Source organism: Sceloporus undulatus, chromosome 1, assembly GCF_019175285.1.
Source record: "Sceloporus undulatus isolate JIND9_A2432 ecotype Alabama chromosome 1, SceUnd_v1.1, whole genome shotgun sequence".
NCBI classification, from domain to species: domain Eukaryota; kingdom Metazoa; phylum Chordata; class Lepidosauria; order Squamata; family Phrynosomatidae; genus Sceloporus; species Sceloporus undulatus.
Genome location: NC_056522.1, coordinates 59532964 through 59552995, shown reverse-complemented (window position 1 = coordinate 59552995; position 20032 = coordinate 59532964). Strand labels below are relative to the sequence as shown.

Here is a 20032-nt window from a genome sequence, read left to right as displayed (position 1 = left end):
GCTCTCTCTGACAGAGAAGACTAAAATGTCTCACAAAACCACTGTACCCAGGATTCCCTAAAACTGAGCCAGGGCAGTTCAAGCGGTCTCAGACTGGGATTATTTCTGCTGTAGAATTCTGGGAACGGTGACCCCAGAACTCTCTGGCAGGGAAGGCCAATTGTCTCAAAAAACTACACTTCCCAGGACTCCCTTGGGCAGTTAAAGCAGTCTCGGACTGAGATTGTTTCTGCAGTGTGTTTAGGACTTCCATGCCGTGGAATTCTGGGAACTGTAGTTTATTGTGGCTCCAGAGATCTCTTGACAGAGGCGGCTAAATGTCTCACAAAACCAGTTCCCAGGATTCCCTAGCACTGAAGCAGGGCAGTTAAAGCGGTCTCAAACTGAGATTATTCCTGCTGTGTGTTTTGGACTAGGGCGGCTAAAGCGGTTCCAAACCGGATTATATTTCTCCAGCGCGGACGCTGCCTGAAGGGGGCGGGGCGCGTGGTGTGTGTGTGTGTGTGAGAGAGAGAGAGAGAGAGAGGAAAAAGGGGAGGAGACAGAGAGGGAGAGAGGAATGAGGCGCCTGAGGCCTCGCCAGCGCCTAAATAAAAATCCTTGGGAGGAGGAGAAAGAGGGGGAGGGGATATAAAAGGGGCGGGGCCAAACAGCCAATGAGCGATCGCTGTGGGCGGAGCCGGGCGACTCGCCGCCCAATAGGCGAAGGGAGAGGGCGGAGTCAGAACCATGGGAGCGGGGGGAGATAGCCAAAGAGTGCAGAGTCGGGTTTGGAAGTTGTTGTTGGAGGAAGGAAGGAGAAGAGGCGGCGACGGCTGGGAGTCTCGTGCTTTCTCTCTCTCTCTCCCTGGCGCCGTTATTGGAGCTGCGTAGCAGTTGGGCCCTCTGAGGTGGAAAGGCAGGCGACGGTTTCTCTCTCTCTCTCTCTCTCGAGTGACGGTTGGCGTTTGAATCTGCGAGGGCGGCAGTTGGCGTTGGGTTCGGGGAAGTTCTGCCTTGGACGCTCCGCCGCCGCCGAGGGGAAACTTTTCTCTCCGCCGCCACCGCCGCCGTTGTCTGAGGCGGGCTCGGCTCCCGCGATGGGCTCCTCCCGGGGCGCCTGTCCCTGCTCTTGGCCGCGGGCGCTTCTTCTCCTCCTCTTCCTGGGCTCCTCGGGGGCCTTCGTGTGCCTTCCCTGCGACGAGTCCCGCTGCGAGGAGCCCCGCAACTGCCCCGGCGGCGTGGTCCTCGACATGTGCGGCTGCTGCTTCCTCTGCGCCCGGCAGCGGAACGAGAGCTGCGGAGGCTTCTTCGGGCTCCACGGCGCCTGCGACCGAGGGCTGCGCTGCGTCATCCGCCCGCCGCTCCTCCACGGGGACTCGCTCACCGAGTACGAGGCCGGCGTCTGCGAAGGTAACATCAGGGGAGGGGAAAGGAGCAACAAAAAGCCGAAGGGGAGCCCGCCCTCGCCCTCGCCTCGGGCCCCTGCCTTCCGTCCTTCCCACTATCCACCCCCTCTTTAAGGAATAGAACAAATCAATAAATGGTGTGATTTAAGGTTTGTCTTTTACTCCGCCTCTCTGGTCAGGAAGGCAGTCGAGGCGGCTCACGGTGGAAAAGGAATAGGTGTAGCCAGGCTGAGCAGATTGCCCTCCTCCTCCTCCTCCCAGAAGAATAACAACAACAGTAATAGTAATAATAATAACAACAACAACAATATTTTCTTCATTTCTATCCCGCCTTCCCCGCAGGGTCGGAAAGGTAGGACCTTCCAGCAAACGTGGAGGACGCTAGAAAAATGTAGAGCTGAGAAGAAAAGACACTCATAGGAAGTTTCATATATATATAATAAATTATATATATATATATATATATATATAATTTACTATATATACAATATATGTATTATATATACGCATATACACATGCACAGCAAATATATACTGTATATATATTTTGTAGGTGTGTATACGCACAAACACACAACAAACATTTAAATGAAGGGAAAGTCATGCTTCTTGGTCCTTCTCAAAATGGAGGACCTTTTTTGAATCCCTCCTGGACAAATGGAGGACTGTGTCCTGGGAAAGGAGGACCAACTCTGGTCGCGCCCCCCCCCCCGGCCTGTAGATAGATGTAAAGGCATGCTTTTCTCGGCCCTTCTCAAAATGGAGGACCTTTTTGGAATCCTTCCTGCTGTAATAGCATCAGACAACATTGTTGAGGTGGCAATGGAGGACTGTGTCCTGGGAAAGGAGGACCAAGTTTGGTCACCCCCCTGCCTAGAAATGGAAAGGCATGCTTCTCGGTCCTTCTCAAAATGGAGGGGCTTTTTGGAATCTCTCCTGGACAGGAGGATGTGGCAATGGGGGCTGTGTCCTGGGAAAGGAGGACCTGCTCCTGAGTCCTCCATGCCTAGTTTTCCACTACTCGAGGTGAACAGATCTCCTCCTCCTCACCGCAGCGCCAAAGGTAGGACCTTCCACACAATGTGGAGGACACTAGAAAAATTAAAAAGCTAAACATCATTCATAGAAATAATTTGTGTGTGTGTGTGTGTGTGTGTGTGTGATGTATACATATATAATACACACATACACAACAACAGAAACAATATAAATGTAAATGCATGCTTGTGCTCAAAATGGAGGACCTTTTGGAATCAGGAGAAGGTGGAAATGGAGAGATTGTCCTGGAAAAGGAGGACCTCTAGTCCCCCACCTACAAATGGAAAGGCATGCTTTTGAACCCTACTCAAAGTGGAGGCCCTTTTGGGATTCCTCCTGGGCAGAAGGAGGTGGAAATGGAGGGCTGTGTCCCAGGAGAGGAGGACCAGTGGCCACCCTCCTTGCTTTCGGTTCCTTGCCATGCAGAGGCTTGGTGCAAAATGCCTTGAAAGCTGAATTCCAGGGGAAGGTGGGGACTCCTTCCTAGGATCCTTTGGCACTGCTCCCCTCACTCCCCTCCCCAGTTCCTTCACAGTAATTTTCCATCCTTGCCCAAAGCAGGACCCGCACCCGCTTCCACTTCGTTTTATTTCGATAATAATAATAATAATAAGCCCCTAGGGACCCCCCCCCCATCTGTTGGGCATGTGGTGCTGGTTCGGTCTCTCCCTCCGCCCTGCCTTTGGGGGGGGTCTCCTTTTCGGCCCTTAAATTCCTCCTCTCCTCATTGTTGACATTTGTCTGAGACTGCATCCACACTGGAGAAATAACCCAGTTTGGCACTGCTTCAACTCCTGTCTGGCTCAAGGCTATGAAATTCTGGGAGTTGGAGGTTGTTGTGGGCCCCACAACGAACTTCAACTCCCAGAATTTTATAGCCTTCAGCCAGAAAAGAGTTGAAGCAGTCCCAAACTGGGTTATTTCTCCAGTGTGGATGCAGCATTGATTTTCAGAGTGTTTTTGAATAGGGACACGAAAACCAAGGGTTCAGTGTTTCTGGGGAAGAAAATAGACCTCCCCAGTTCAAAATGCACTGGCAGAAATAATCCGGTTTGAGACTGCTTTAACTGCCCTGGCTCAGAGGTAGGGAATCCTGGGAATTGTAGTTTGGTGTGTCACCAGAGCGCTCTAACAGAGAAGGCCAAATGGTTCACAAAACTACAGCCAGGGTTGTTAAAGCAGTGTTTTGGACCCCTGTCCATTTGATTTAAAAAAGGGGTCTCAGCCATGGTACCATTTCTCTTAAACGTTTGTTTTCAGGCCTCCATTTGAAGCCCAGCCCTATTTAGACTGACACAAGTGTTAAGTAAGGCTAGGTACTTACCAAATATAGATATTTACTGACAAAAGATAGATGCGAGTCAGCGCACTGTAGGGTTGCTGCCTTAATGTGCCTGATTTTTTGTCCCAGATGGTCAAGCAGAAGTGTACCGCTGCTGTGGGTTGCCAGAGACCCAACTTTTTCTTTTTTTCTTTTTTTGTGGTAGTTATAGTCATTATTTCCTTTAATATTTTTCAAAACATCGCAGAATACAGATAAAAGTGGAACAGTGGCATTTTTATGGCATAGATGAGACCCTGTCAGTCTTTGTTGTCCTAATGTCAATATTTTTTTAATGCTTTCAGTCTTTTAAATTGGAATGATCTATGAGGAATCGTGAGTTGCTAAAGAAAGTCTGATCATTCAGTGTAAACTTTCCATTTTCTCATCACAGACATATGTAGGGTTCTTCTGGAAAAAAAAGGGGGAATATGGCATTGGATGATTCACATTTTACCTTAGTACCCCTTATAAAGCAGTGAAATTGAATAATTTGAAATGCATGCATATTTTGCCTGATAGCTAGCTGTCTGCAAGGGGACATAAGAGAGTTTGGTTTCTTCACTATCATATAAGCAGTTTGTGGAAAGGTTTGAGAGAATACAGTGCCAGTGGAAACAAGAATATATATGGGGAAAAATTCCTTTCTCTTAAGTAAGGGAGATTTTTTTTTTCATTGATCCAGGAGAGGGCTGCATAGAGCTCAAATTCCTCTGAAGCAGTGGCAGCATTCAAAGAACATACCTAACTGTTTAGAAAACCCTAGTTCCTGTATATCCCTAAAATTGGAACATAAACTTTGGAATGTACGTTTGGCCGCAGTCTACTTTTGCTACTTAATAGTTCTGATGTTTAAAAATTGCTCTGGTTTTTCTGTTCAGGTATGTTTAGGAGGTGTTTAGTTTTATCAGTTTTATTGGCACCATGAAGGGTCAGCATGATAGACATACCACACTTCAAATCTATTTGTAAATTGTTTGGATTTGTAACTGCTTTGTATGTATGAAAGATGAGAGTTTAAATTTAAGGAATATGCCATATAAGGAATATGTTGGTATGTTGGGTGAAATGCCTGTCATGGAAAGCAACGTACACTCTGTTCTTTCTTGTATTGAGTTTAATGCTTTGACATTCTGCTTCCCTTAATACATTTATTCACTTACTGCAGTGATTCCCAACCTGTGGGTCGGGACCCCTTTGGGGGTCAAATGACCCTTTCATGGGGGTCGCCTAAGACCAGTGGAAAACACCTATTTAATTACAGTTATGAAGTAGCAATGAAAATAATTTCATGGGTTTGGGTCACCACAACATGAGGAACTGTATTAAAGGGTCGCGGCATCAGGAAGGTTGGGAACCACTGACTTACTGGGTTTATAAAATTGCACTTTTTGTCCAGCAGGAGCTTAGGACATTCCTCAATACAAAAACTAAAATTTCAGTGCACTTGTTTATGGCTTTCTGGACCTTGGAGGAGAATTTTATTTCTTTATAAGTGATACAGTCCATTGTTGCACTTACTATGTTAGGCCGGTGATTCCTTGTTTTTGGTCCTCCAGGTGTTTTGTATTTCAGCTGTCATAAACCCTGATTGTAGGCCATGATGGCTAGGGCTTAGGAGAAGTGAACCCTTGGAATGCTGAAGTGCGAAAAGCATTAAGCCAGACAGACATCCTCAAGAATATATTATAGACAATCTCAGAAGGAGGGATATCAGTTAGTAATGGGCTTGACATTACCTCCAGCATTACCCCTGCCCTAGGTATGCCTATGGATATTTGCTAGACTTGCTAGATAAATTGCTTATTTGGTAAGAGTTTTCAGAATTTTATAGCTAAAGTTTTGGGTAACCAGTTGGGTCAAATTACCAAAAATGTTTATGCGATTGTGTTGAGCTTATCTAAAAATCTTACCAGTGTTTTCAGGAGTTGAATTGAGACTGGTGGTTACATTCAGTATGGATATATTCATGTATTAGTTCAAGTCTACTGGGAATGTTCTGTATATAAATATCATTTTTGTAGAAGAGAACGTATGTGCCAAAAATTAGGCATTCCTGTTTCTGCAAGTCCTTCCCTTTTTGAGTCAGCCTCTTCCAGTACAATTTTTATACTGGCATGACCCCTACTGGCTATTATGTAGAACTTTGTCTAGGCTTGAAGAAAGATTCATGAAAACTGGTTAACATGGCTAAAAGTGTTCTCATTGCAACTGGTCAAGCTGATGATTAATAGAGATTAGCATTAGTTGCAAAAAGTAACTTCTCTTTTTTATAACAAGAGTTATTATTTTGATAATAAGCACAGTAAAAGAGCCAGCACCGTGGCTGACAGCACTGTGGCAGATTGCCAGTGCAGTAGGAGTATTTTAGTGGAACGGTAGCTTAAGTTACCTTGGTTTTGCATAATTTACATAAATATTTTATTTACATAATATGTGTTACAAAAAAATTCTGCATCAGCATTAAATGTGACACTTTCTCTTCTAAAAAGGTGTCTGTCCATCACATCTTCTGGGAGTTTTAAAATTCTTCTTCCTACTTTCTGGCTAATTTCCTAAATTTATGACAGTATTCTGTTTGGTTTTTTTGGGGTTTTGTTTTTTACATTGTTCTAGTTGTAGTCTTTAATACAATATGTTTTGTAATACTACAGATATTTCAACAATTTTGTCTCCTTCATAATCAAGAAAATTATTTATTACTAGTTGGTAGTTATGCAAAGTCATATAACCAGTAGCATATTTATGGAAATGCCTTTATAAAACAAACCAGCCTTAAACCTTTGAACAATATTAACATCAAAAGTGCATCCCACTAGAAAAAAAAAGTCTAAAATACTCTGTTATTAGGAAAAAGCTGTGGTGCTGACTATGACTTAACTGTAGAGAAACTGCAGAGGTATCTGGTCCTGTATATGATGCCCAAATACTTATTTAATATTTGCTAAAGAAAATAGATCATGTAAAAGGAAAATATTTTCCAATCTTACAGTGTTATAGCTGGAGTAGAAAGCAAAGGGCGTTGTAGTGCAGTTATAACAATTAAATTCTTTAAAGTGAGTAGAAGAAAATGTCCTAAACCTGACAGATTCTTTGTGTATACATGTGTACACATGCAGACATTTGGGTGTCTCTTTGTGTATTGGTTTCATGGTGTAAATTATTAAGTGAATAATGTTTGTGTCCAAGATGTTACAAGCAAGTTCACATTTCCTGACAAAAGCATTGGTGGCGTTGCAAGCTGTGCCCTGATAATTAATTAGATAGCAGTTGTCAACAAATATATATGAAGTGTACCTTTAGATATAATTTGTTTTTATTTTAATTAGGTAAATCACTTGTTCCCTTTCTACAATACTATAATAATCGTAGTCTTTCCATAATTGCTTTAAACTTCCTCACTACTGTGTATTTCAATAAGTGTGTCATAGGGGCTGTACAAACAGTCCGTAGAGAGGTTGGGGATGGGGTAGCTGCACGCCACGTTCCCCAACCCACAGGAAAAAGAAGCCTCGAAAAGGGGCTTCTTTTCCCAGCACTGCAGGAGAGCCATAAGGGCCACGTCCTTATGACGCCATTCATGTGCACTGCTGTTTAGGCACTGTTCATGAGTGGCATCATGGCGCATGCTGTCTGTACAGGCACATGCCAAGATGGCACCCAGGGCGTGCAGTAGGGTTTCTGAGCGGGTAAACACTCAGCCCTCGCACAACCCTAGTTCAGGCCCAGGCCGGTGCAAAATCTCTGAAAGCCCATGGAGCAATAGATTTGTGGGACTCTAAGCTGTGATAGGACTACTACCTTTAACATTAATACTTAGTATTGAACTGCCAAGGAATGTGTTATGCTGATTAAAATGGGTTGGAGCTTGTGATGAGTTTTACTGCTTCTTATGAGGTGCATTTACTTTTTAAACTTACCTCCTAAACTTTTTTATTTTATTTTTATTGATAAATAACAACACACAATACCTCCTAAACCTTTACCCACCTGATCTTAGTTTCTGCCCAAAGAATCTTGGAAATTGCTGTTTTGATTATTGGAGATCCTTAACCTATTACCATAGTAGACATATTCAGGGAAGATAGTTAAGCTGGTTCCAAATATTTACTGAAGAATTGTCTGCAGCATTAGTTTTAGTGCTTTGCTTCTTTTTCTTGTTGAAATTAACTTCAAAAATCCAAGTTAATTAAATTTATTTTTAACTCTCGGTGATCTGCTGCAGCTGACTACTGATACAGCTATTCTTCAGCAAAACTATAAATAAAAGCAACTTTGGGAATAAAAACACTCAAAGGATTATATATCAATCTGTTCCAGCAAATCTGTTTGTTATGAAATCGTATTGGCTTGAACTTCCCTTTGCTGCATAGGGTTCTCAGAGCTGTAGTGCTTGGAGTATTCAGAAATACAGTATTTGAGACTCTTAAAGACTCAGCTCTAGTTCAGGTGTACTTTCCTCCTCTTCTTCGCTCAGAAATTCTGCTTACCAAATGCTTTCTTGTACAAAACTCTAGTACATAACTCCTCATAAAATGTTCCCATCTCATTTGCTACTTTTCCAAAGAATCCTGTCATAAGTGATTTACAATTTTAAAAAAAATTAATGGTGAGAGTATGAAATACTAATATTTCATACCCTCACCATATCAGAAAACTGGCAGTTTCTGTGATCTGTTCTACTTCCTTAGTCTCTTTCTGCAAGTGTACAATAGATATGCATACATTTTGAAATAAAATATTGATGGATCCTGTTGCAGATGTACTGTTAGTCATAAGGATGTCCTGGGACCCTAATAAGTCACTCTGGGGAAATTGTTTGCTGTCTTAAGAGCTTTTTTTTCTTAAGTCCTGTACTTATGAAAGCTCTTTACAAGAGTGAGGTGGATGTGCAGCGGTAATCAACATCCCAATGCATGCGGCAATATGAAATATACCAACATCTGTTTTGAAAATGAAGTGTTTTTATGGTATATCATAATTGTAGAACTGTTCCTCTGAACTTCAAACTCTGCCCCATTAACTATGCTGGACATTTTTTTCAAATAAAGTTGAAGGCTGCCATCTTTTGCATACTCATTCAACAGTTAGTTTCTGTTCAGGTCATGTTTAGGATTTTGTTTTACACAAGGTTTTATACCAGTAATAAAATCACATAGGTGACTGAAAAAGTTAGGAACTGCAAAGATGGGAAACTCTGACAAACAGCTACTGTTTGGTAGCCCTGGTGGTGCAGTGGTTAAATGCTGGTACTGCAGTCACAACATTGTGACTTCAGTCCTGCAGAGCTCCAGGTTGACTCAGCTTTCCATCTTTTTGCAGTTTGGTAAAATGAGTACCATTGTATTCCCTATTACCATGTATGAATGTGAGAGCCAGACAGTCAAGAAAGAAGATGGGGGGGGAAATCAACTCATTTGAGATGTGGTGCTGGAGAAGAGTGCTGAGGATTCCATGGACAGCCAAAAGGACAAACAAATGGGTCCTAGAGCAGATCAAGCTAGAAATATCCCTAGAAACCAAGATGACAAGACTTAGATGGTCATATTTTGGACACATCATGAGAAGGCATGAATCAGTGGAAAAGAGCATAATGTTAGGAAAGGTGGAGGGAAGTAGAAAGAGAGGAAAGCCACATGCTAGATGGATGGACTACTAAAGAGACTACGAAAATGAGTTTGCAGGAGCTGGGCAGAGCAGTAGAGGACAAGGGGTCCTGGAGATGTCTCATCCATAGGGTTGCCGTGGGTTGAGATCTACGTGAAGGCAGTTAACAACAAAAATGAGTACCCAGCTTGTTGGGGGCAATTGGTTTATAAACCACTTAGCGAGTGCTGAGTTCACTATGAAACATTATAGAAATGTAAATGCTACTGCTACTCTTACAGTAACTACTCTTATTGAAGACCAATAGCTATTCAGTTGAATATGTGTAAATATTTTACTTGATATGCAAGTAGAGTGGGAAACCTGTGTTTTTATATTGAAGGAAGTTGTAGTAGTAAAAGGGAAAAAAAATACCAGGAAGTAGTAGGTATTATGCTGGTAGAATGTGTGGGCGACAGAGACTTGAATACATGCACAAAAGCTCTGCTTCTAACTACTAAACTCCTGACCCATTCTACATCTGTAAAGATTAACTGTAGATACAGAAATGTGTGTAGTTTCATTGGAACAGGAGGATAACAATAATAAGCAATGGCAATTGAATCATTTGTTTAACAGCATGATGTAAATGTCTGAGCCAGTGTTAAATAGAAGGCCACTCTAGATAAGTTTAAATCCCAGATACAATTATCAATATGTATATTTTGGGAAAAGTAGGGAGTCTTTATCCCTTAAGATATTGTTGGACCTCTGGACTTCCATCATTTCCAGCCAGCATGGCTAGTGGTCAGGGATGATAGGAATTGTAGTCCAATATCTGGAGGACTGCAGGTATCCCACTCCTAGTTTACCCAAATTATGAAGCTGAGGTGGAGAGTATGAAGGATTAGGATCTTGGTACATGGGAAGAGGGTTTAACCCTTTCCACATGGCAATCTCAGTGTCAAATTTCTTTCCCATCTATTAGCCCTGTGAGGGACTAACTGGGCCTCAGTGAGTGCATCTCTTCTCAGGCTGACACCTGAAGGGTGGGTGTCGATGAGTTTTTATTGGGAACTCGAGAAAAGAAAAGAAAAGAAAACCCAGTGCAACACCCCTGTGCTTATGATTGTTATAAACACACTATTGTTTATGAATATATTTGCCACCCCGTTCTTTAAAAAAAGAAAGAAACTCCACAACTGTACAAAGAAAGTAGGGGAGCAAATAGTAATTTGTCAATGCCTGCACCATCTTTTTCCTTCACACCCAGAAATAGTTGAGAAGGGTTGTAGCTGGTGACATCTGGCATGCAGTCACGAGCAAGAGAGTAGTAGCTGCATCTCCCTCATCCAAATGTTGGGGTAACTATAAACTGCTGAGATTCTGCTTACAGTTGAGCAGATGTCAGGCGTTATTCTAAGTATCTTTTAAAACTCTGTTCAGAAATGTTACTAATGTTGCCTTCTGAATTGTTATTTCTATTGATGAAATCTGATTTTCTTCTCTCTCTCGTTTTCTCTCTTTGGGAAGGGGTGGGGAGGGGGGTATCAACCTTGACAGAAACTCTTCTCAACCACTTCAAAGACTAAGAACAAAAAAGGGGTGGGGATGACAATGACAAATCAGTTCGTTCCCTGCCTCTTCTTCAGGAAGATTTTCCTTTTTAAATAAATTTTAAATAATTTTAAATAAATTTAAAATGCTTTCCCCTCCACAAGTATAGCATATAAGAGGAGAAGCAGTGTGTGTGTGGCAGTGTGTTCATATTCTGAAACCAGCACGAGCTGTAATCTTGCAGTATTAACTCTCTGCATCTCCACTCATCTGTAATTTTCATTGCCAGTTATCATGCAGGAACCTGCCAATGGGAGATTTCCTGAATTTCTTCTATTAAGTCCCTTTTCTAACATTTAATAAAATGATTTAAAATTAACAAATTTTAAATGCATTCAGTCCTATAGGGTGCAGTGCAGTAGAGAAAAATTACTGATTTCATAATTATCTCTGCCAATGAGAATATTTTTGCTCTTCTAGAGAACAAATTTTTAGTTCAAAATACTTCCTGCTAAACCAGAATACAGTTGGCAGAGGCAGGTGGATTTGTGGCCCACTATTCTTCAAGCAAGCACCCAAGCTCACACCATCCCAGATGCCTTGAACTCCAGAAAAACCTTCCAGCGTACTTCTGAGAAAGAGAACTGGCAAAGGGCACGGGATGCCTGCACAAGGTGCAAAAAGAGTTTCCCCAAAAAGGAGTTTCTTTTTGCGCTGTAGAAGGGGTGCCATAACTGCCACAATGCGCCGTTATGATGCCCCTCATGTGCAGCATTGTGAACGGGCACACACCAAGATGGCCCTGGCAGAGGAAGGTCTAGGAGCATGTAAACACTTTGCCCTCCCTCAGCCCTACAGGCTGGTGAAAACTGCTCTATATTCCCGCTCAGTCTATATATCCTGCAGGCTACCCATGCCCTTTTTGGTTTGATGTTTCACCGTGATAACACCATATGTGAGGATCAGCCGCTGACTGTACTTGTTCCTTCACAGCTACTTTCCATCTTGTATTATGTGTGTGCAGTTAGAGTGATTGTCTGATCTCAGTTCATTAATCCTTTGTTGCCATGATATTCTTTAATGGAAAGTTATTTATTTTGTGGTGCATAGAGAAGGATGGTTACTGAACTATGTATCTTAAAAAGGAAATCATGAGGGAAACATCTTGCTATTGTAGATGTTTACATGGTTGTGCTGTCTCTAAAATAATCCTTTGTGTGTTGCATGCATTCCTTTTTAATGAACTTCATAATTTTTTCCCATTCTTTTTATTGCTTCTATTAGTATTTTTCTTGACTTTTGTCTCCCGTAGATTTGAAATTGTTGGCCACTCCCACTCTGAAAGTAGTGAGTTTCTTTTTTTTTTCATTTTAAAGGAATATTTCTTTGTGGATAAATACTAGCGATAGTATTAAAGTTGCCTTATTGGAATTGGAATAACTTATTGCAGCAATAAAAACGTGTAACATTTTTACTTGGATTAAGATGGTTGCCTTGAGGAATTTAAAGCCAAAGGGGCTTCTAAATGTATATGTTATGGTGATAATATATAATGTAATATAATATTTGCTAATTTTGCTTTTGAGATGTTGCTCCAGAAACAACTTCTTGCCAGACTAGAGTTTTCCTACAGATTGCTTAATTGAACTGCTGCATGTTTTTGATTTCTCTCATGCAGAGTCGGTGCATTTGTGAAAGACTGTGGAGGTATTGGAAAATGTATTGGCTAGTCCTTGCTGTTGCCTAGAATACTACTCCTCTGACCTGTGGTACAGTGAGCCTGCACCATACGCAGGCTTGTTATAGGCGGCTTCCAACTTTTACGGAAGCTGCTGGGAGAGTGGTGCACGCACCTGTGGCACACACACACGGCATGTACTAGCCCCATTATATCTAATGGGTCTTGAGCATATGCGTTTTTGCCTTACATGGGGGGAGAGGGGTGTCGGAACAGATCCCCCTCATAAGGCAAGGGCAGACTGTAGTTTGAAGTTGGACTATGACTATGGAGACCAAGGTCTATTTCCCTGCTCATCCATGAAACCCACTGGGCAACTTTGTGCAAGTCACATACTCTTAGCCTCGGGGGAAAGCAATGGCATACTTCCTCTGAACAAATCTTGCTATGAAAACCCCATGATAGGGTTGTCATAAGTCAGAAATGACATGAAGGCACACAACAGCAACATATCTATGTCATTTTAAACCCATTTTAAAAAGATACTTTTACTTGGAGTGAGACTTTTCAGTTTTTTCATAAATCATAAAAGATCAAATTGTCAGAAATCTGTCATAGCACCCCCACCCCCCACAACCATTTCCAGGTCTTGCTTTGTTTCTTTATTTTGTAGTTCAGGTTAAATCTGTTCCTTCCCTGATTTCTAGAGATGGAGTGTACACAAAACCTGGCTTCAAATGAAAGTAATGGAAAGCTAGTGAATAGTGACAGGATGAATGATCTATTCTTAGTGTGGAGACAGGATAATAAGCTGTGAAGAATAGGTGAGAGATATTAATATCTCTTTTTAAAAACAATTATTTTAAAACTATTGGGAAAGCCCAAATCCCAAGGCCATAATTAAATAGGTTGTTTTTGCTAAGAGGCTATTATTATTTGAGTGAATATTTAAAGCATTATTTGCTGATGGTTTTTGTGATTTCGAAGTACAGTTTCCTGGCTTCCATCTAAATTTTCTTCTCTTCTCCTAAGGTATCTGGAATGTTTGAAAGTTCATGATGTTGATGCATGTCATGGATGCAATGTGAAGGAACATAATGTATGAATAATGAGGGGAAGTGGGTGGGGGTGCTTCTGTTGCTACTGTACCTCAGATATGCATTAGGTTATTCAGAGATGAAAACTGCTGAGGCACGCAAAGGAAAAGTACTGGCAGATACCCACACATATATATGAACCTATTCGTGAAGCTCATTTGCTTGAAGTCTTTCCTTTTACTAAAAATATACAAGTGTGTGTCTAAATGATGGATTTTGGCTGTTGAGCAGCAACTTTTCGATGTAGAAAGCCAACTGACACTATATATCCAAGTCATACTTAATTCATAGAATCATAGAGTGGGAAGAGGCCACAAGGGCCGTCCAGTCCAAGCCCCTGCCAGGCAGGAAATCTCAATCAAAGCATACCCGACAGATGGCCATCCAGCCTCTGTTTGAAGACATCCAAGGAGGGAGACTCCACCACACTCTGAGGGAGTGTGTTCCACTGTCGAACAGCCCTTATTGTCAGGAAGTTCCTCCTAATGTTGAGGTGGAATCTCTTTTTCTGTAGCATGCATCCATTGTACCGAGTCCTAGTCTCTAGAACAGCAAGCTTGCTCCCTCCTCAGTATGGCATCCCTTTAAGTATTTAAACGGGGCTATCATATCACCTCTTAATCTTCTCTTCTACAGGCTAAACACCCCCAGCTCCCTTTGGACATGGTCCAGTTTCTCCATATCCTTTTTGAATTGTAGAATCTCTTTCAAGGGAGCACTTTTGGACAGGAGTCACAACCACATTGCTTGGCGTATTTGTCGATGCTGTAGTGCAGTATATGAGTTAGGAATATGAGCATGGTTTTTGTTTGTTTGTTTGTTTCAGGGCTGCAACAGACTGGCCACAAAAGCCAGCTTCTGGGCTGCTTGGGAGTGCAATGTTTTGATGCCATGCACCCCCAAGATGCCCAGAAGCTACCCAGCTAACCACATGGGAATGGATTCAAGACACTCTGGGATGTGTTTTTTTGATGCCACACGTGTCTGGAGTGCCTGGAGGTTCTGCCAGGGGTGCCCAAACTCAGCCCAAATAGGAGCAAATCTTTTCTGCTTCTATTTGGGCTGGCGCTGGAGGGCACTTTCAGGACCACGGCATGTGTTTGCCATGGTCCCAAGGCATCTTTGGCACGGGCGGCTTTAAGCCACCCCTTCCTGCCAGTCTGTTCCAGCCCTCAGTTCCCCTTTTCTGATACATGAACATTTCCTTAAGTACAGTGGGCCCTAGGTATCTGTTGGAGTTTGGTTCTGGGACCTCCAGTAGCTAGTACATTGTTGAACATGTTTATATAACCTTATTATATGCTTCCTGTGTAGTTAATGGCAAAATATTCTGTGGATTTTCAGTAACACTACTGCTGAAATTCCAAGTAACTGGTAAGACTATCCTTGTTTTAGCAAACTCAGAAGCTCTTGTGTGGAGAACTTGATAGTGGTTGAACTAAATAGAATTTCTGTGAAGTATTTTTATGAGAATATTTGAAAATATGTTAAATCGTTTATATATACTTAAATTATTTTGATTTTAAGGTCTGGAGGGAATAAAGCATAGAAAATACTTATCATGCTAATATTAGGTTCCTGAAAGAGTGCTAAATACAGTGGTACCCCGGGTTACGAAAATAATTCGTTCCGCCGCCGCGTTCGTAACCCGAAATCCTTCGTAAGCCGAAAAAGCCATAGGCGCTAATGGGGAAAAGCCGCGATTTCGTGCGAAATAGCGCCGAAAAGCACCAAAAATTTTTTCGTAACCCGAAAAAACCTTCGTAACCCGGAACAGTTTTTTCCTATTGATTTTTTTCGTATCCCGGGAATTTCGTAAGGCGGTGCTTTCGTATCCCGGGGTACCACTGTATATGAATTTCCAAGGCAAAAAAGTTAATTGCAGCAAGTACTATACCTAGTCCATTTGCCCAGTATGTCTTGTATTTATTGTGTTACTAATTTTAAAAAAATCAGCTCTAAAATGGACAGTTGAATGAATGAATGAATGAATGAGATTTTATTTATATACCGCCATTCCTTCAATCACGGCGGTTTACAGAATAATAAAAATACAAAATTACACAATCAGAGTCCCCCCATATTAAAACAATACAGCTTATATTCTTGCTCTCAGTTCTCTGTGGCAAAAAAATATATAACCTCTAACCACATCACACTGTATGACACGTGTTTGCATATAGTACAGGTGTTTTGTCTGCTTCATCCTATTTACATATTGAAATGATATCTTTTGCAATATATGCTTCAATGAGATAACTGTAGTGTTCTCAACTGAGTGGAGAGATCAGAGCAAATTTTTAGGAACAAGTTGGGACTGCTGCAGTGAATGATGTAAAATGGGCAGGTGAGCTAATTGGATGGTTTTTGTGGCACCAGAAACCAGAGAAATCTGCTGCCGCCTACTGCATGGTTGATCTGTGATTGGTTTTGTGTGCTGTTGGTGGGCATAACAACTGTTCTGGCTTGCTTCTATTCCAACAAGCCAAATAAAATGCCAAGTTTTATTCCAAGATTTTTAGTTTGATTTGGTGGGAGGGAAACAAACCAGAATGGCTGCCTCATCCATATTTGGGTAACACTAAATGAACCCCAGAGCAAACAGCTATAGTTTGTTTACCTGCTCCCGCTAGAAAAGGGAATGTAACCAAGAGTTCCCACAGCCCTATATGTTCATTTTTCTTACCATTCAGTGGGCCCTTGATATCCACTATGGTTTGGTTCCAGGACCACCCATGGATAACAGAATCCGTTGGATGTTCAAGTCCCATTAATTATAGTGGCATAGTAAAATGATCCCTTTTATAAAAAGTCAAAATCAAGATTTGCTTATTGGAAAATTATTTATTTAAATATTTTAAATCTGAGGATGCTAGCATCTATGGATAAAGAATCTCTGGATACAGAGGGCTGACTGTAATAGTAATTTCTAACCTCAGCACAGTGTTATATTAAATTACAGCTTCATATTGCATATCATAATTCCAGCTCTAATTCATGGAATGGTTTGTGAAAGTTGATGCTGATATTTGGTGACAGAAATTTATGAGATGTGTAGTGTCCATTTTTAAGCTGACTGAAATGCATTGCAGATCTTGATTTTTCTGCGGCTGAAATATCTGGAAGGTAGTGTTGTATTACTGCATAGTGGGTTAATATAAGTGACAATGTTATTTACATGTGTCTCTCTTTAAAAAAACAACTGTTTTTTGAACTATATCTTCTGGAGGGTTGTTAATTGAGTCTTACCAGGGGAAAATGAACCAAGTTTTGGATTTTGTGGTCTGTCTTCTGTCACAGGTGCTAGAAACATTTTTTTTTATAATGAGAGCAAGAATATTAAGCTTCAGCTTCTATGCTACATGGAAGTGCTCTAAGTTCACACAGAGGTTCCTAATTGTGGTACAGCAGTATAAACAAGCAGTATTGTTTCAGAGTTAAACAGAAGACTCTCTGAAGATGTGTATAATGTATACTTTTTGGATGTATAGGTGTTTGAGGAAATAGATCTCTTGAATTAAACAAATCAATGAGCTACTGGTATTATAGTTGTTTCATTTTGGTTTTTAGATGAAAACTGGGATGATCAGCTTCTTGGATTTGAGCCTTGCAATGAAAACCTCATAACAGGCTGCAATATAATCAATGGAAAATGCGAATGTGATACTATTAGGACCTGTAGTAATCCCTTTGAGTTTCCAAGCCGGGATACTTGCCTGTCAGCTTTAAAAAGGATTGAAGGTAAGTCTGTATTCACTAGTTTTGACTTTAAAATTATTTGTGGCACATCATCTTAAAGGCCTAAAATGCAATTCTTCATACTTTATCACATGCATGTTGAAGGAGATATTAGAGCAGTAGTGCTGGCAAAAGAGATGTTTCTCTATTTGTGATTTACTGTAGCAACCCAAAGGTTTTTCCCCCTCTTGTAAGTGTATGGATGTTCTGTATGTTGCTTACTTGGTATCCTGAATAAAGAAGACAACTGCTCACTAGTTATTTTTTACTGGGAGAAAGGAGACTAATCTGAAGGATTACATTTCTGGTAACATTTGCAGCTTATAAATGTAGATGTGTTCTAGGATATCACTGGAAAACATCTCCTTCTCCAGTACAAGAAAAATAAAAGTGTATGACGAGAGATTCATGGACAATTCTTTCTAAAGTGTGACTTGGTGTGCTTTCTGCTGCGGTGCATGTTTAGATGTTATTTTGTCAAATTTAGGTGTGCTAGCTGTGAAGTGAATTTCTCATTCTGTCAGCATCTTCATTTTCATAGCTTTGTGAATGATATCTAAGATACATTGTGATTAATGTTTTTCCGAAGTAGTATGGATTAAGTCTATTAAAATTTTCAGTTTTGAATCAAATATGTTTTGCTTCTGTTTCAATATGTTTTAGTTCTTAGAGCAGTTGAAAACTAGTTGAGATTGATACTTCTTAACTGTTCCTGATGTTTCTAAAATACTTATTTGCCTCAGTCTGTCTTTCAAGCCAGATAGAAGCAGGGTTGTAGAAAAAGTTACTCAATTTTGTTTTTGAATGCCTAAGCATTTCTACATGGAGATAACTGTACACTAAAAACTACTGTCAGAGTTGAACCAAGGTATAAATATATGAGTATATTGATGAGGAAGTTGCTGTGGATACACATTTCTTGACCTACATTTATATAACATTTTATAACATTCTCGTGCTAGTTAGGAAAAAGCAACAAGGACACGTAGCCTGTAGCACCACGCAGAAAAAAAAAAGCCACTTGTAAAGCTGCCTTTAGAGGACTGTTAAATTTGTGTGATCATGCCTTGAAAAGGAGCTTTGTCAATATATTGGTAAATACATTTCTGAATATAGGTCGCTTTTGTGCATTCTTTCAAAGATGATGAGATCTCAAATACAGAAGAAGAGAAGTCAGATGCTGTATCATGCAAAGGATTTTTCACTTTGTTGTTGGAGGTGTATGATTGGCATAATTCTGGAGAGTATTCCTAGACCAAATATCTGATCTGTATTTACATTTGAAAATTCCTTTCCAGCATCAAGTCCTGAGTGTGGTTAGAAATCAATTTCTGGTGCATAAAAGCCAAATAGTAATGCATGAAATCTTGCTTTGAAACATTTTACTGAACATTTTAAAATATTGCATAATCTGTCTTTCAGTTCTTCCATTCAGTTCATTTCTTTCAGCTCTTTTGGGGACAGAACAGATTTTGCTGGCTTTTACTTCCTGGACCTTCACGTCTATATATTGAATATGTATTGAATCACATTTATTGAATCTGGCCCAGAATCTGTTACATTTTCAAAACTGCACAAGTGGTTTTGTTCACAAGGTCACATAGTTTAATTATGGTAATTGTGCACCTTCATTAGGTATTTGGAGAGCAACAAAGATGAGATCAGAATTTTTCCGAAAATGACTTTTATTAGGAATGGGAAAGTGGTAGTTTAATTCTTAAAAGCTGTTGGAGAGAAGGGAGAGAGTGAGTAAGTGATGCTGATGAGGTTGTGTCTCCTGTTGTTTCAGTGGAAAGGCAGGAAGTGAAGTGGGAACAGAAAAGTTCTGACCTGTACCCTCTGTCATAAACATAATAAAGGGGCAAAGGGATCTTTAGTGTCAGAATAGTTCTAAAATGAAGGTGAAAAGAAGTTTTCCTTGGTAAATCTTTACTGGGTGGAGGTCTAATGCAGGATAGGAGCACTCAGAGCCAGTCAAGATGTGTGATCTCCGCAATGCTCTTTTAGAGCCATTTAATTGTTCAGTGGTACAAAAACAGACTAGCTGTAAACATTAGGGTCCCTCCAGCTACATTCATGAAAAAAAATGGACAGGGGAAAACATGGAGGATTCAAGAGATTCCTGAGCTCACTAATTTTAAAGCTGTAGTTCTATTCCTGCTTACCCAGGAGTAAGCCTACTTGAATCAAATGAAAGTTCTGAGTAGACATGAAAAGATTTACTCTGCATGACACATTGGTGTTTTGCAAGGAATGGCTTTAAAGCCATTCTAACCAACTCTTTGCATTCTTGTAGCTGAATAACTGAAACTGGTTGAACAGGAATTGTGGCATTTGTATGGTGAACACATGATTATGTGGAAATAACATTCTTTTAAATTACTTTCTCCTAGATTAGTGAAAAGGGATAGTTATATACCATAAGTAAAGAAAAACTACCTTTCACTCTTAAAAAGCCAGGTGTTCTCAAATGGTTGAATTTTTGCCTTCATATGCACACAAATGATTAAAGTCACAAATATATAAACACCTTTCATTTCTGTAGATGACAGGTATCATTTTGAGGAAATCATTGAGCAAAATACTTAATATTTCAATTGAAATGAGAAATCTACAGTCTTACTTGTTA

The 20032-nt window shown here is 40.6% G+C and overlaps 1 protein-coding gene across 6 annotated transcripts in view; it reads left to right on the top strand.

Annotated features, from left to right (window-relative positions):
* The first annotated feature begins 750 nt into the window (after window positions 1–750).
* Window positions 751–20032, top strand: part of CRIM1 (cysteine rich transmembrane BMP regulator 1) — a 190456-nt gene continuing 171174 nt past the window's right edge. For 3 of the 6 annotated variants that reach the window (XM_042445932.1, XM_042445933.1, XM_042445931.1), the window contains exons 1-2: window positions 751–1392; window positions 17236–17406. In XM_042445932.1, the coding sequence (XP_042301866.1) occupies window positions 1080–1392; window positions 17236–17406 (484 nt within the window). In that variant the 5' untranslated portion in view covers window positions 751–1079. The remainder of the gene's footprint in view (window positions 1393–17235; window positions 17407–20032) is intronic. The other 3 variants (XM_042445934.1, XM_042445930.1, XM_042445936.1) reach the window with 2 other exon arrangements.